The sequence below is a fragment of the Cavia porcellus genome, unplaced genomic scaffold (assembly GCF_034190915.1).
Source record: "Cavia porcellus strain 051 isolate PalLab524CR breed Dunkin Hartley unplaced genomic scaffold, mCavPor4.1 scaffold_8, whole genome shotgun sequence".
Taxonomy (NCBI): Eukaryota; Metazoa; Chordata; class Mammalia; order Rodentia; family Caviidae; genus Cavia; species Cavia porcellus.
Window position 1 is genome coordinate 32,527,209 of NW_026947491.1, and position 17,901 is coordinate 32,545,109.

The window sequence follows — 17,901 nt, forward strand, 5'->3', positions numbered from 1 at the left end:
GCTTCAAATTGATCAAACGTTAAATTCTTCAAGAAAACTGGACTGCATGAGATTTTTTTAAAAAATTGTCTTGGGAAGAAAATTGATCCATACATTAAATTGGGTCACTGTCTCAGGCAAAACTTTGCCTCCTTTAATGTCTGCTTTCGTTCATATCTAACAAAGTGAGGAAATAAGTACTTAATTAACTTTTCCCCCTAATCTTCACAGTGTTCCACTGGAGAAAGATACTAGTAATCTGTGGACGGGAATGCAGCTAGGGAAAGATGCAGAATTCCCAACTGGCTGAGCTAAGTCCTCCCAAAACCTCATAAGCACCTCTCTGTGACTGACTCAGAATAAATGCTTATGAGTGACTGAATTTGTAAAAGGACAAACTCCTCCTTCAAGTCCTTCACGTACAAATAAATAAGGTTAGGCAAGCCAAGAGATTCTGATGCTGCCCCTGCACTCAGTGACCTCAGGGGCCTCTCTGGCATTGATTGACTCTGGCACTCTGGTTGGCTTATTGAAAAATACTGAAGTTTTTGGTAGCTAAGTTTCTCCATTGCTTGTCTCATCTTGATTAGCCTCAAGCAATTGGAAAATAGGCAAAAGTTGAGAGAGGCAGAGATTGTGCATAACTTGAATAACTCAGGTGAGCACTCAACTGAGACAAGTTTTCAGTTAGAACATATTACCATAAAACACACTTTTCCGAAAGTTTGGACAGAATATTATTCTTGAGACATGTTCCTTAACAGCAAGGTTACTGTGTTCAACAAGTCTGACAGATATTAAATATCCTGTGTTGCTTTTGCTTATTCTCAAATAGCATTGATTTTTTTTTTTTTTTTTTTTTTTTTTTTTTAGTTAAAATGCAGTCTCTTTCTGTTCATGAACCTATCTCTTTCTCCCAAATTCACAAAGTCCTTTCATTGGGAAACAGAAAGTCTTCCTGAGATAGGAATCCAAGCTGTCACTTTATTAAATGGCACTGCCTCATTGGCCATAGTGATTAGTGTGGGGGTGGAAACCTGTTCAATCATAGAAAGCTACTAACTCAGCTACAGGTGTGTGTGTGTGTGTGTGTGTGTGTGTGTGTGTGTGTGTGTGTGTGTTTGTGTGCATGTTGGCGAGGAGGGTTCCAAACTTCACAATTTTCCTTGAGAGTGTTCTCACTGGAATAGGAGTAAGGAGATAGCACCGGCTTGCTGTTGGGAATATGTAATTGTGAACTAAGTGCTTGTGTCTGGAACATATGTCTATTTTGGAGGGGAATGTGAGGCAATATGCAAAGGAAGAAGAGGTGGAAGCCAGAGATATGGCAGGCACAGGTGTTCACTTCTCTGGCTCTACTTGTCCCTAAAGTAGCATCACCTCTTTCTTCCCCTGGAGTTCTCTTACTTGAAATCTGAGATCTCTGGCTGCCATGCCACGGAGACACCGAAGGTGACACAGGAGCTAGATTTACAGAAAAGTTAACTATCCGGTTTATACTATTGGGATATTTGTTGGTTTGTTTTGTTTAACTACTCTTTGAAACATACAGAACAGGTCCTGAGCAATGAATATGCAATTAAATGTACTGTGAACTGCTACCACCCACAGGGAGTGTCCTGCTAAGTAGGTGTTTGTTAAAGGGCTTTACAGAAAATGCTTTCAGACTCTGATAAGCTGGGCTCCATTGGCTCCATGGTATTATGGGGCTAAAGGGGTCAGGTGACTCCAGCCTGTATAAACACAGCAAACTCAACTATGGCCCCAACTGATATTTCCCTCTCCTAGCAACAGTAGGCTTGCAGATATTATGACTGCCTATAAAGCCTTTGTATGTACATGTATATATTTGATATAAGACACGTTCTCCATTCTCATAATAAAACTATAAGAGACATATTATCACTGTCATTTTATTATTGAAGGAAACAAAATTTAAAATGACTTCAGAGCATTTGCAGTATTATCCAGCCATTAAAAGGCAGAAGCATGATTTGGACTTTACTTTCTGGGCTGCAAAGCCCTGTGCTTTTGGCTGCCAAATGCTGATATTTCCGGTACATCCTTAGAGGGCAAGTGTCACTCGCTCATTGATCCTCATATTTATCAGTTCTGTTTAAAAAAATTAAACACTTAAAAAAAAAGAACAAACCTGTATTCTCACAAAATCAGAATTATTAACTGGATACAGCAAGAAACACACCCGGAGGAATTAGCAGTCATAAATCATCACTTGGATGGCTGTGAGAGGCATCTTAGGCAAGATTCAAGATCCTGCTGGAGAGTTCTGAGGATGTAGGGAAAGTAGCCAGCAGATCCAGATGGCTGCTGTTGCTGAAGTACGAATCAGAGAATCAGAGAAACAAGGATTAACCAGGTCTGACACGAGGAACAGGAGGGACAGGTGATTTAACAACTGGGGATTCCCACTGACAGCTGGGAAGAATAATGCATTTCTGGGCCATCATTGTAACAAAACATTGTCCACTGAAGGAGGAAGCCACTAAAGTACACCACTACTGTGTGGCCTTGGAAATGTCCCCCATAAGCTCTACAGTGCACACTGTCTGGCTCTGCCACACTTCCCTGATGAAAGATGGGTGGCTTTGTTCCATTCCTGTCTAAGCTTATTTTTACTCTTTCAGTCCCCAAAAAGTGTTTACTCTTTCTGTTGTCTAAACTTCCTGCCATCTCAGCAGATTTATTGAACTCAACAGCTTTCACCAGCAAAATCCACTGGTGTGTGCTTAACACACTGCACATATACTAAGTGCACCACTCAGTAGTGGGGAATCAGCCATCTTACCACACTTTCTTACCAAACCTCGGGGACATTAGAAAGCCCAAAGAAGTCAAAAGTGACATCCTTTTAAAATGAGTTAGATAACACTGGGACATGGAAAGATAAGTGCCTTTTGATGTTGTGGATTTATAATATAATTTGAGATTAAAAATTCTGAGAAAATAGCTAATGTGAAGGTGTAAACCTCTTCCTTGCCTCTGTTCTCCAAAAGTTTGAGGGACAAAGCCATAGAATAAAAACAACAAATGAAAGCAGAAGTATCAAAGATTTGATTCAGGTCACAATGGCTGCAGTGAGTGGAAACTGTTCCTTTTTAACCCTTCCCTCTCATCCCAGCCATTTGCTGCTTTATCCCCACCTTGCACTCTGTAATCCAAAAAGGATCAGTTCTTACTAATGAAAACACGATCCAATTCTTTATCATTATGTTTGAGTACATTCTGTATTCTGGCCTGGGAGTTAGTTCACACATATGAAAATATTACTTGAATTTATATAATTTCTGAAATGCTTACAATTTAGAACACAAAGAGACAGTGAGACAAGATTCTGTGCATTATGGCACCATTGGCATAGTCAAGTTATAACGATTTGAATTGGATCACAATGCTCAAATTTAAGCATCAAAAAGGAGATTTCATTAAAGATGGAGTGAAACTACTGCTTATCAAAAAGAATACTTACCTTTTAAGTGAAGTAACCTATAAAATTTCTGTTCTCAAAATTCATCTCCCTTTAGCAGGAATCCTTTCTGAAAGAAGTAATTCAGCTGGGAGTTTACAAAAAAGAAAATCAAGATAATCCCAAGGAAGCAACATAGTACTCAAACTGGTTTTAATTTCTTCTGATAGGGTAAATGATTCATGTGATTACTGATTTGCTTGTATTTAGCTTTTAGCGGATGTGTAAAAAGCAAAATATATATCTACTATATAACATCTAACTGCTCAACTTTCTCTTGATGGCAGTAACATATATATACATATATATATATACACATATATATGGCAGTTATATCTATACAAAATTATATATATATATATATAATTTTAGATATGGAGCCAACATACACTTAAACTCACTCAAGAATACATAGCTCAGGGACAGGGATTTAGCTCAGTGGCGTAAGCACTTGCCTGGCAAGTGTAAGGTCCTGAGTTTGATCCCTGGTAACAGAAAAAAAAAAAAAAGAATACATAGGTCCCATATTTATATAACTTTAAATAGTAATTCAGTCATATCTCTAGTTTTTATTTGAGATATAAAAGGGAATTGAAGATGAAGACCATAACTACATAAACTTGAGCCATTAGAGAAATTAAATATAACACACATAAACATGAAGAGTTTATTTTAAATAAATCAAATATCCTGCTGTTGTAACCACAAAGTATGAAATTGTATTTGGTTTCCAAACTAACACCAAAACTTCAGAATGGTGTCCATAACTGACTAAACTTCTTTTCTGTAGCCGCAGTTTGGCCTGTGCCAAACCACATATCCAAGCCAAGCATATAAATGTGCACCCATTGCTGAGGTAACTTGTGGTCAAAGGACGGAGCCTCACAGAGACCCTACGTCATCTGCAGACAAAGATCTTCAGGATGGGTTAAATTAGGTCAAGCATTGAAAACTGAATGTTTTATTCCACCATAGAGGTTTGCTATTGGTCTTCTTATCAGAATAAAAAAAAGTGTGGATTTTTTGACATGATTTAAAAATAAGTAGAAAGGTAGAAAGTTTTTTAAAAAACTAAAAGGTTAAGAAATACAAAATTCTTTTGAATACTGTTTCCCACATGGCACTTATTTTACTTCTGTTCCCTTGTCTTGGTGCATTAAGTGTAGAGTGCAGTATCTTTACACATTTTCAAAATCTATCTCTTCTTAAAATTATCTGCAGGATAGTGGCAGAAAGATATAAAGACCATGGTCTTTGGAGCTGGGCAAACTGGAGGTTCAGTCCTGATTCTGCTTTCTCCTGGCAACTGGCCTGGAGAAAGTCCTTTTGGCTGAATCTGATTTAGAATATCTAGAAAGATTTGCTTGCTGTTGTGGACCGTTGTGTTAATGGGCATAGGTTATGGTTTGTGTGCCCCCAAGCCTCATGCAATCATGGATGTGGCTGAGTCTGATGCTCATGATTGTTTCATTTTCTGCCACTGGAATTGGTGGTAGTGCACCTGCCTGGGGTGGAGCTGACATACAGTGTAAGGGTGTAAAGGAGGCACGTCTTTCCTCTTCTGCTCTCTTAGCTTGCTGTTTGTGGTAGCTATAAACAGCTGCCTCACCATGCCATCTTGTCAGTTGGAACCAGCTGAGTATGGAATAAAACCCCCCAAAACTGTAAGAAATAAACCTTCCCTTGCTTCACTTTGGATGTCAGCTATTTTTTTTTTCAACACTGAGAAAAAAGTAACTAAGACAGCATATGTATATATGTGGCCAACATAGTTTACTGTGTTGCTATAGAATGGTAAATAGCAGCCGTCACTGTCAAAAGTAATGTTATTATTGTTATTGTTATTGCTACTCAATATTTGATTTACTAAGGCTTTAAGCGGCTCTTGGAGGGCCCATTATAAGTTGCTCTTACTATTCAGTCCTTGGGTTTTCACTTTCCTTGTTTTGCTTATTTCTAAAGATGGACTTTATTTGTATCAAATAAAGCTTTCTTTTATGTTTTCCATGCAGCTAGCAGGCCAATAGTGTAAGGTATTACAGTCAGAAAATTATTTTATGTCTTTTAGGGAACACATTGTGAATTTAATGCCTAAATATTTGAGAGATATGCCTTATATATTCCTGACTATATGAGAAATATTACAAATCTTGAAAGTAGTTTCAATATGATAGATAATAGTATTTAAGGCTTTAAATTTAAAGAATAAACTTTCAAAAATTGACAAAATCTGTAACCTTTGCAAGCTGTTGACTACTTTTTTTTTTTGTATTTTAGCTCTGCACTCATTACATTGTGCATTTGTTGAAGTAAGTTTCAAAACGGTATAGAAATTTAAAACAAGGATTGGTTCCAATTCACTTGACCGTAGCAAGAGCCATTTGGGGTGGCACCAACAAGGGAATATAAATTGTATAAGTTCCTAGCATGCTACATTATTTCTATGTCATGGTATAGTATTTCAGTGCAATAAGCTAAAAGTTGAGTAATCTTAAGATTTTTAGAAGTGCCTTTCTTAATCATTGTCTGAGTGCCCAAATGTCTTTAACTCATTGGGATTTGAAATTATGCAAAATCTGTTCCCAGGGCATTTATGATGTCACTATCCAAGTAAAAGCATTTTTATTGCATCTTTTTGTCCTACTTTTTAAAAAGCTAACTTTTTAAAAACTGTTTTAAATATGCTTCTTGACCTTTCACTTTCTGGTAGGAATTTGGAACTACTGGATCCTAGAAACAACGTAAACATTTGTGATCTCATTATTTTAAATCATTGAATAAATGTGACATGGTCTCACACACAAAAAATCTTTGATCAAATTCTTTTGTTTTTCTTAAATCTTTTAGGAGCCAGTTTTCTAGAAAGAAACATTTAGGTTACAGGGCAACTCAGTTAAACCTCCAAAGCAAAGGTAACATTACCCACAAAATGATATGCATGTTTCTGCTTGACTTTGCAGGTGCATCCACCCTGTGTTCAAGTCTTCTTGGCTTCCTGCTACCTGCCTTCGCCATCCTCGTCCACTTAAACTTCTGAATGTGGTGTGACAGCTGTTGCTCCCTGCCCAGCTCAAAAACCACCCTTCATCCTGGGAAGATGATTCTTTCCAACTCCTGTGGCTCCATCCTAAGCCAAATAAATTTTACTTTAACAAACTATCCAACTGATTTACAATATATTATGACTGAGGCATTCAGGAACCCCTTCATCCAAAAGAATAAACTTTTAAATGGATCTAAAATGATTTTTAACTCGTTCCAATATGCCTTATAAACCACTTAACTCGATTCTGTGACAGTTGCATGATTTAAACCAATGGGACAAGTTATGATGTTCAATTCAATACTATAGGCTGTAGAGTGAAAATAAAATCACCATGCACAGGTGCTTTAAATTTAATAACAAGTTGTGAAATACAATAGAGGTTGAAATGTTGATCATATGTGGTAAATGTGAGAGTAAAACAGTCTCTTGTACTATCCTGTTTTGAGTCCTGCATATTTTTGAATGGCCCAATCATTCAGGAGATTTTGAGTTTACCTTAAAAAAAAAGAACAGATATATTTTGGCATAAATCTCATTACCAAACCACTTTACTAAATGGGTTGAAGGATTTTGAATATTGAAAACCAAATTATAGAACTATTCTGTCAGTATTGTTATTTTTGAAGTAATTTTCTAAATATTTGATTTTCACAACATAGTACTTTTCAGTTAATTTTCTAATGGTGAAGTTAACATACCGTATGAAGTATTTTTACTTTTGTATTTTACTCTGAAGTTATTTTATGCTTATCATCAGTGTCAAACCTCAAAAACTACATCTCTTATCTGGAGTATCATCATCTTGCTATATTTATTCATATGGGAAATGATGAATACTGAGTAGAGTGCTTCCATTTTTTTTACTGAGATGCAACAGTATGCAGCTAGAAATAAATGACAGCTAAGTGAATATCAGAATTATCTAATAATATTCTGATACCTTTTTCTTGTATGTGTGCTTCATTTGTAAGTGTAATTTTTTTTAATTGAAGGCACAGAATCAAGAAATCCCCTGTGGGTTAAAAAATCTATAGTATTCTTTTTTTAAAAAAAATTAACTTTAAATTCATTTCCTGCTCAATACCATATGAAAACTCGTTAAAAATACCAAATCAATATGCTGATATTTTGCTAAGGGTACTTTGAAGAGTTTGCACACCTAGAAGGCCAAGGGTAGACAGGCATTGTGCTGATGATGTCTCCCAAGGGTTGGTGCTTGGGGTTTTTATAAATTTATGAAAAGGAAGATGCATATTTCTTCATTCTTCATGGTGTGCACGGAGATGTGTTTGAGTGTGGATGCAAAAGAATTCGGGTAATAAAGAATTAGCTGGCTCAAGAAACAGTGCAATGTTTGATGCTTGAGGAGGTATAATCCTATTTTATTAGCACAACCTTGCTAACTAATTAAAGATAGAGTTTATCTTTTTAGAAAGGGTATCTTATAGGTTCATAAAAAATATTTACAGGAAGCAAAGTAGTTCTATTACTACTTTATCCCCTATCTTTAATTTGTATAATTTTTGTACTATATGTGTAAATGTTTAGAGTTTTCATTATGAAATTATCAATAAAGAACTCATTAATTTACATTTAACTCTTTATTATAAAAATGAAACTTTTTAGAATCAGTAAAATGGATGATTTCTCAGTGAAGGTGTATCAACAGTCTTCAGATACTCTCCAGGTTTCATAAAATATTTACTTATTTGAAAAAAAAATAAAATGACTTCATACTTTAGGGAAAAAATACTCTGCAAGCCTTCTGTACAAATGTTTGTGTTTTTGTTGTTATACTTTGGGGTTTTCCTTTTGCAATGTGACCCATGTTGGGCATTTTTATATAATGAACATTAACTACATCTTTTGCCAAATGCATGCTTGCCTTTTATTTTCTAATATATGCTAATAAAAAGCAAAACTGGCTAGATTTTTGCATGAAATGGTTCTGAGAGGTAAGAAGAAAACAGACTTTGGAAGCTGTCTAGTTTTAAATTTGTGACAGAGATAAAATAGACTAAAATTTCTCATATACTAATAACTCAAGCTTTTCATTTCCTCATACAATTGTACAAATTTGACTGGGACCATCCGTTTTCAACAGTTGTTAAAGTAACTAATGTATCATGCTTTAAGATGCAAGATTCTTAATTAAATTTATATAGCTAGAGACACATCTGTTGTTTCTTTGTATTTCAAGAAAGGTGATAGTAGTTTTATTTGATACTGATAAATATTGATTTTTTAGTTATTTTTTATTATTTTTTCAATGGAGTAGTATAGGACTGTGCTTTGTCCTTTTTAAGAATGAAAACAAATTATAAAGAAATAAATGTCTTACTGTTACCCAAAAAGTAGCAACTGTCTTTCAATTTACCTAAACCTTAAATTCAGTTTTAAAAGGTGTTTTTAACAAGTTTTAACAGCATGGAGTAAACATTATGAGTTAAGCAACACTTAGATGTTGAAATAGTTTAATGCTACATAAAGTATACATATAGAGACAGACAGACACAGAGGCATTATCACATAGAAATAAAATCACTTGGTAGGTAACTTCAATTCACAGAACTCATGGATATGCCAGTGAGTATCAGTCGCTCTAAAGATAGACACTAAAGCAAGTTGCTAGATGCTGGGAAAATGAGTGTTTCACCCTAAGTGTGCAGAGACTCTAACAGAGGCATTTACAGGAAATCGTGAATGCACAGCAAGAAACCTGAAACAGGTAAAGTCTTTCCTGATTGATGAGTCAGGTAGGGCTTTGAATTGCGGATCTCAAGTCTTGCTGAGCGTTGCTCTCCCATTTTCTCTGTGCTCTGATTATGATTTTGTTTGTCATTCTGACCTCCCTTCCTTTCCCATGAAGCTTGCTTCAGCCTCAATCCTGAGTATTTCCTTTTGAGCCCTGCCTCCTTTTCTTGACCCTAAGTATCAGGTTACTCCTATTCTAATATTTTGCTGCTGATATTTGACTTTCAACTGATCTCAACTCAATTTGTTCTAGATTTGGGAAATCAAAACTTTCTGTGAGAATGTATTCCACATTAGTGGTTCTCAAACCTGATTGTCCATTAGGATCAAATGTAAAATAAAAAAAACAAAAAAATACAATGGATCCCCTTGGCTTCAGCCCAGATTTATAAAGTAAGAATTTGGGGTAAGAGCAAAGGAAGTTATAGATTTGGGGTGATATTCTGGAGTGATTACATAAGGTTAGGTTTGAGAATTAGATTTTTGTATTTACTTCATGCTAGATTAATTGATGTAACTGAAATAGTATACATAGCTCAACACAATGTGCATATAGTTTAAATGCTGCTTAAGAAAAAAATCCTTTATACTGACTTTATTAAAATGCTGATTTACTCAAGAGTATTCTTACCTTTTTTTCAATATTTTGTCTCAAAATACTATGTGCATTTTGCATAACAAAAATGTTCCCTAATTCGTTTGTGTATCCAATCCAAGCAACAGACTGAAATGAACCTCAAGTGATTTCTTCTGTAAAGGAGTGTGCATTATTGTACATTTTGGTTTTTGTTTCACTGTTTCTTGGAAAATTAATTACATTTTTATACATAATCTGTAATCTTCTAGACATTAATAATAAGGAAATATTACTGAGAGCCATATATGGTAGCACATAACCTGTAAACCCAGCATTCTGAGAGGCTGAGGCAGAAAGATTGCAAGTTCCAGCCCACTGTGGGTAACTTAGTGATTTAGCTGGACCCCGTGTCAAAGCAAAAAAGAAATAAAAAAAAAATGCTGTGGATGTAGCTCAATGCAAAGGCCCTAGGTTTAGTTCCTAATAATGCACACATACTCACACATGCACATACATCAGAATTTGCTTTTTCTGAATAAAACATGTTGCTTCATTCGAATGAATTCACTTCATAACTTAGATTGTAAGAGGCCAATATTATATTTGTGCATTATCATATTTTAAAAACCAACTCCCTATTTTAGTTGCCAGGAACAAATTTGATGCTCGAGGTCTTGTACACTAGTACTTACAATGCCACTACTAATTTGGCTCTAGAATTCAGTGTGCTAGATCAAAGGGCAAACCGGGAAGGGAAGCCACTTGGTCTTTATCTATCACTTTGAGGCAGGCAGGTCATTGCTTTTAGGAATTCCACCTTGAGAGTAATACTCAAACTTTTTGTTTTCTTGTGTTAGTTTTTCAGGCCTGTTAGTTAGCCTTGCTTAATTCTAGAAGATCAAGGGCTGAAATCCTGGTGTCCACTTGCTTACCTGAGACTCTGAGGGACAAGCTGCTCCATACTTCTCTCTTGTACATTACAGGCAATTCTGTCTGTCTGTCTGTCTGTGTCTGTCTCTCTGTTTCTCAATGAACTGAAGGCCTTTGAACTGTGTTATAACTTCAGATTGTTTTTTCTGGGAGGGGATACATGGGGAATTGAACTCAGAACCTAAACTTGCCAGGCAGGTGCTGAGTTATATCCCTGGAATCCACTTCAGTTCTTTCTAAATTCTTTTTTCCTTTTAAAGAGAATAAAACAAAAGAAAACAAAACAAGCAGAACAGAGCAAATAAAAACAGAACAGAACAGTGTAAGTAACACAAGACTTCACAACAAGACACAGGATATCAACAGTGGCTACCATAATTTCTCTTGGTTTCTTACTAGTTGACCATACCTTCACACATAATAATATCAAACATAACAAAATAGTAAAACATCAATCAAAAGAATTAATGCATTACACGATTTCAAAACCAGATAACAGGAAATAAACAATGGCTTCTATATCTCATTTTCCTAAAAATAATTGTCCATATCATTACACATAATAAAACCAAATAAAACACAAGATAGCACCAATCAAAACAGAAGAACAAAAGCATGATAGGACTTCAAAGCAAGATAATAGGAAATCAACAAAGGCTATCATAATGTCTCATTTCTTCAAAATAGCTGTTCATATCATAACACATAATAAAAGCCAACAAAACAGAATAAAACCAATCAAACAAGTGAATGAAAGCATATAACTTTAAAACAATAGGAAATCAACCATGATTACTAGAATACACCCCTTATGTTCAAAATACCTGCCCATATCATCAGACAAAGTAAAATCTAACAAAACAAGACAGAACAAAGCCAAACCTAACAAAATTGTGAAAACAATACAAGAGTTCAAGACAAGACAATGAGAAAGTAACAGTAGTTACCACCTTTCTCTCACAGGTGTTTCCTCCCTATCATTCTTATAGTCGTCTTTTTTTAAACTATTTTGCTTTTGGATCCAATTTACTCCTTCTGTTTCTTATGCTAAGGTTCACACATATGAGTTCAAATGGTTTCACCCATAAACATGATCTCTAGTTGCATCTATTTACCTACAAGAGTCTCAAAATTATTCTACTTTATAGCTGGGTAGCTTTCCACTGCATGAAAATACTATTTCTTTCTTATCTATTCTGTGACTAATGGAAAAGGTACTCTTACTTTTTTTCTGGTCTCCTGTCACATGGAGCAATTGTTTTCTGTCCTTTGATTTCCAATCTTCGAATTTCCTTCCAGGTTAAATGTATACAGTACATCAATGGACATCGTTTCTTGATCCACTCTCCTCGTGTTTCTTTTTATTACTCACGTGAGGCCATCTACATTAATGATTACAACCAGCATACATTGGTTTGTCTCTGCCCTGCTATCCTCCTGTTGCTGGCCCTCCGCTTTTCTCCTTCATTCAATTGCCTGTCTTGTTTTGTGATCATCCTCTGCTGCTGTTCCTGGAACCATGGTCATCTTTCTCTCTCTCTAGGATATCCTTTAGCAGTCTCTATAGGGTTGGTTTGGTAGTCATGAATTCCTTTACTTGTTCTTTATCATGGAAGTTTCTTATTTTTCAATCAATTTTGAAAGATGATCTTGCAGAGTATATGAATCTGTGTTAGAAGTTGTTTTTCAGGATTTAAAACACTTCACTCTAAACACTTCTTGATTTGATGGTTTGTGTTGATAATTCTGCTGTGATAATTCTTTCTTTCTTTTCTTCCTTCTTTTTCTTTTTTTATTGTACCAGGGATCAAACTTTTAACCTCATGCTTGCCAGGCAGGCACTTATGCCTCTGAACTAAATCTCTGGTGATTGGTTTTCTTTTGTAGGCGATCTGTTTTTTTTCTCTAAAAGTTTTTAATATTTTGTTCTTAAGCTGATTTCTGGAATCTTGATTATTATACATCTGAGTGTAGATTTATTTATTTTATGGCTAACTGGAGTTCTATATGCCTTACTTATTTGTATGTCAGATCAGTTTCCCATGTTGGGGAAGTTTTCTGCTATTACTTCTGTAAAGAGCCTTTTAATTTCATTTGTGTTGACCCCTGCTTCTTCACTGACCCCATTATTCTTTTTTTTTAAATTTTATTTAAGGAGAAAAAGAAAGAAAAAACAGAAAAAGGGTACAAGTTATACAGAATTTCAGAAAGAATAAACAGTAGGAGATCACTAGTTAACAGATTACATATTGTTATCTTAGAAATAGTTGTTCAAGTTACAAAATTAAAGCATATAAAGTGGACTTTCAAACAGTGAGACTGCAAACAGTTTTGTTCAATGATCCAACAAAACTCAAAACACAGTAATATGGTTATCTATCTTTATACACTTAAATATATATGAGTTATATCATTTAGAGCACTTTCTTTTGTACAATGACAATTACACATTTTGGTTTTATTACTCCCACAGTTCTTATTACTTTTTTTTTTGAAGAGAGTAAAACCAAATGTGACAGAACAGAACAGAGTCAGTCAAATCAAAAGGATGGACATAATAGATAATGTAAAAACAAAATACAAGGTGATCAACAATGGTTACCATACTGCCTCTTGCTATTTTAAAAAGAATTGACTATATCATCAGTTATAATAAAATTGAGCAAAACAGTAAAGAATAAAATCAAAACATTGGAGAAATTACAGGACTTTAAAAGAAGATAATAGTCAATCAGAATGGGCGTCATAATGAATCTTATTGTCTTCACAGTTGTTGCCTATACTTTTGAACTTGGTACTATCAAGCAAAGCAGAATAGGGGAAAACCAGTCAAAACAAGATGGTGAGGGCTATACAGGGTTTCAAGTCAAGTGACTATAATGTATCCTGCTATTTTTTATTTATTTTTCCCTTAATTAAAAAAGATAAAAATAAAAAAGTAAACAATTTAAAAAATGAGATTGAGATAAAAGAGGGCATAAAAACAGAACAGTGCAGGTCAAAGCATAAACATTTAAGCAAAACAGTGTTTCACCACAAGATGTCCTGACATAAAAGTATTTACCACAGTGTCTCTTTCCTTGAAATCTTTGAATATAACTTTGTACACTGCAGCACCAAATATATCAAAACAATGTAAAACCATTCAACAGAATGACAGTATTACAGGGTATTTAGAACCAACTATCAGAAAATGAACAATGGTTTCTGTATAATCTCCTTGTCTATAAAAGTTTTTGCTTATATTATCACATATAATAAAATACAATAAGATACAACCTGTTTAGACCGATGGAGACAGAAGAATAAAAGCTTGATGGGACTTCAAAACAAGATGATACTAAATCAGCACTAGCTATTATAATGTCTTGTTTTCTCCAAAATAACTGCTTCCTACCATCCAATCTTCTCTGCCTCATTTCTGTTGAGATCTTTTTCTGTCGTTTGTTGTCAGTTTGTCTTCTTCATTTCGCTTTCTGCTCCATTCATTGTGGCCTCTCTGCCACTGTTTCTGGAATGTTGGTATTTTTGTCTTTTAGAATGTCCTGCAGTATTCTCTGTAGAGTTGAATTGGTGTTTGCAAATTCCCCTAGTTCTTCTTTATCCTGGAAGCACCTTGTTTTTCCATCAATTTCCAGGGACAGTTGTGCAGGATATATCAATCTTGGATGGAGGTTATTATCTTTCAAAGCTTGAATTATTTCCCCCCACGCTCTTCATGATTTGATGGTTTGTGCCGAGAAGTCTGCTGTAATTCTGATGGTGTTCCCTTGTAAGTGATCTGTTTCTTGTCTCTGATGGCTTTTAATATTCTGTTTTTATATTGGATTTCTGGTATTTTGATTATTATATGCCTGGGTGTAGCTCTGTTTGGGTTGTAGGTGGCTGGGGTCCTGTATGCCTCATACATCTGAGTATCTTTACCTTTTGTTAAATTAGGGAAATTCTCCTGGATTATTTCTGTGACTAGCTTTTGTAGTCCATCTGTTTGTGTCCCTATTTCTTCTTTTATGTTCTTAATTCTTAAGTTATAGATCCTCTTATCATCTTCTAGCCTTTGTATTATTGCTGTTTGTTTTCTTGTTATTTTTGAGAAGTTTTTCATTTCATGCTCCCACATTACAAATCTGCCCTCCAGTTCAGATAAGCTATCCTTAGTTTCTTTCAAGCTGTTATGCCAGCTTTCAATAAAGTTTTTAGTTTCCTGGTAATCTCTTTGAACCTGCTTCACGTATTCTATGTTTTCTCTATTTTCTCCATCAAACAATTCTCCCCTTTTTTCTGTTCTTCCATTCCACCATCTGTTTTTTCTTGGGCAGTGCTTAACATTTCTCTAACTATTCTACTTATATCTTGCTTTATTTCTTTAAATACTTCTCTTTTGAACTCATCTATGAGGCTTCAGAGATAGCGCTTTATGTCTATTGGTGCTGTGTCTGATATTGCATGTTTTCTTTCCTCATTCTCCTTTGCATTCACCTTTCCTAGATCAGTGTTCTCAGGATTGAGGACCGAGGACCTTTTCTTGTTGCTTCTTCTTCCCATACTTTTTGTTTCTTCCGTACAAGCAAATACAGGAGACCTGTTTTTTTTTTTTTTTTTTTTTCTTTGTCTGTTACAGTTTGTTTGAATTGTGCCAGCTAGGTGTTCCCGCCCACTGCAGTGTACTAGGGAGACACAGACCTGGGCAGCCTCTGCTGGGCCTGCCCCTCCAGGTCAACCTACCGAAGGCTTCACTGCTAGGGTGCACCGCCAAGGTGCTGGGACCTGGTTTGGGCTAGCCTACTGGGTCTTAGTCAGCGGCGTCACCCAGGCCAGGCACTCCCCACTTGAGAGGGGAATATGTGACTAAAAACACTGCAGCGTCTTGTTCTGGCAAGTCTTCCCAGTCCCAGTATGTCCTTTGCTGAAGCCTCTTCCTCTATGGAAGGGTCCTCATTCCGCTCACTCACCACAGGTCAATGCAGAGCTTCCTGCCAGTCCTGCTCTCAGCTCCATTCACTGATTCCCACTCTCAGAGTTTTCATGCATCTCTTTCCCTGCTGTGCTGATTTGGACACAGCAGTAGCAGCAGGAAATTCAAATTGCGGCAGTGGCGCGGATTCCAGCTTCAGTGCTGAGATTTTATCTGTTGTAGCATCAGGATTGCATTTGCAGTTGATTTCTCTCAGCTTAGTTCATTCCTGGGTAGGCAGGGTATATCTCCCCTTGCTTAGGACTCCTCACACTTCCCTATTCTTGGATTCTAAGCGGGGTATCTCAGAGAGCCTCCATAGCTGCTGCTATCTATCCACCATGTTCTTGTCTCTTCTCAACACAGGAAGTTTGATGCTACATTCAACACAGGAGTTTGCTGCTAAAGCAACAGCAGAATTTGAAATCTTCTCTACTAATTAGATACAGGCTTACTTGTACAAAGTCACTAAAGCATGGGTCCTAGAAGGAGCCATCACCATTGCGTGGCTTCCCGGTGTCCCAAGTCCTTCCCATGTGTCCTGCAGTCAGCAGAAGTTCCAGAAGATTGTCTAACCGAACTGAGGATCTCTCAGCACTTGACCCCATCACTCTTAAATTATGCTTCTTTGCATCATCTTGCAGCTGTTGGATTGTTATTTCATTATTCCTTGTTATTTTTAAGAAATCATTCCTTTCACAATATTAGCTGCAATCTTATCTTAAGGTTTGAAAATCTATCTTCAAATCTAAGCTGCAATCCTATCTTAAAGTTTGAAATTCTATTTTCAAAACTATCAGTTTTTTTCAAGTTTTCTAGCTTTTGATTGACTTTTTAATTTCCTGAATCTGTCTTTGAATCTCATGCATTGCAATTCCTTTCTATATTCATTTAAGGTTTCCATCAGTTTCCTGTGCTCCTCTATTTTTATCTGTCTCTTGATATGCTGAGCAATTCTCTCAGTATGTTTGTGATTTCTTCTTTTAACTGAGACATTACTTCTGATTTGATTGCATTTACAATGTCATGAATTTATTTCAGTTGCTATCCTCTCAGAGATTTCAGGTGTGTGATTTCCATTTTATTCCATGACTGTATCTCCCAGATTTGTTCTGTGTTGGCCATTAGGTCTGAGAATGCCTTTTGCTCCTTTATCTTGACATTATCCTGGGTTTCTTCCAACAAGCTATTGTGGAGCCCCGGACCCTTCTCATATTTGCTGTCCCTTTATGGTGTAGGAGAATGGGACAGGCAGCTGGGTTCCTCTGAGCCTAGATTTACAGGGAAGTAGCAGGGCATGGGTAGGGATTCTTCAGACCTGTGCAGCTGCACTGGGGCTTCCCCAATGATCAGGGTGTATGGAGGTGGGGCTGCTTCTCTCAGCTTGTGTGTCTACACTGGCACTCCCATTTTGGTGAAGGCACAAAGGGATGTTGTCTGATTCTCCTGTGTGGATAATGGCTGCCTAGAAGAATCAAAGGACTCCAATGGTGCTCTACAGGTGCACAAGGCTTAAATGGTTTCATATCCCTGCTCCTTTTGGCTGCCCACAGGAAGAAGCCTTCCAGTGGCAGCACCAAGTAGGCACAAGTGGAACTGTTTAGCTCTGCCTGCACATGCTGGCAGCTTTCAGAAAGGGGCCTTCCAGTGGCAACACCCAGCAGGTGGAAGCAGAGATCTTAGCTCTTTAAAAAAATTGTTTTGAGATGTTTTGCTAGCTTAATTATTCAGGTTGTGTTTAAACTTCTGATCCTCTGCTGCAGCCTTCCAGAGAAGTGGGATTATAGGCAAGTTCCACCACTCATGGCTCAATTCTCTCCTTTTGTAAGGATCTTATAACCCTTCCCCCATCCAGAATGACTCTTTCTTCACTTGATAATTTCTACAGCGGTGTTATTTCTAAATAAGATCACATTCAAAGGTTCTAAGTGAATTTAAATTTTGCTTCAACCCAAAGATTTTCTCCTCTTACAAAATGTTATGTGACACCATTTATTTGACAAGCTTGAAAAGGCAGAACTCTAGGAGCAGAGAACTATTCAATGGTTGCCAAAGTTTGAAGGTCAAAGAGGAGTCAGACTACAGGAGGGCACCTTTAGGAGCAACAGAATAGCAAGACCTTGTCTTCAATCTATACATGTGTCAAAACTCATAAAACTGCACTAAAGGATAAACTT

At 36.4% G+C, this 17,901-nt stretch overlaps 1 protein-coding gene across 3 annotated transcripts in view; it reads left to right on the plus strand.

Moving 5' to 3' along the window:
* Cntn1 (contactin 1) overlaps positions 1-8,683 on the plus strand; it is a 373,034-nt gene extending 364,351 nt beyond the window's left edge. For all 3 annotated transcript variants that reach the window (XM_063254557.1, XM_013159444.3, XM_063254558.1), the window contains one exon: positions 6,424-8,683. In XM_063254557.1, the coding sequence (XP_063110627.1) occupies positions 6,424-6,500 (77 nt within the window). In that variant the 3' untranslated portion in view covers positions 6,501-8,683. The remainder of the gene's footprint in view (positions 1-6,423) is intronic.
* Positions 8,684-17,901: the final 9,218 nt, after the last annotated feature.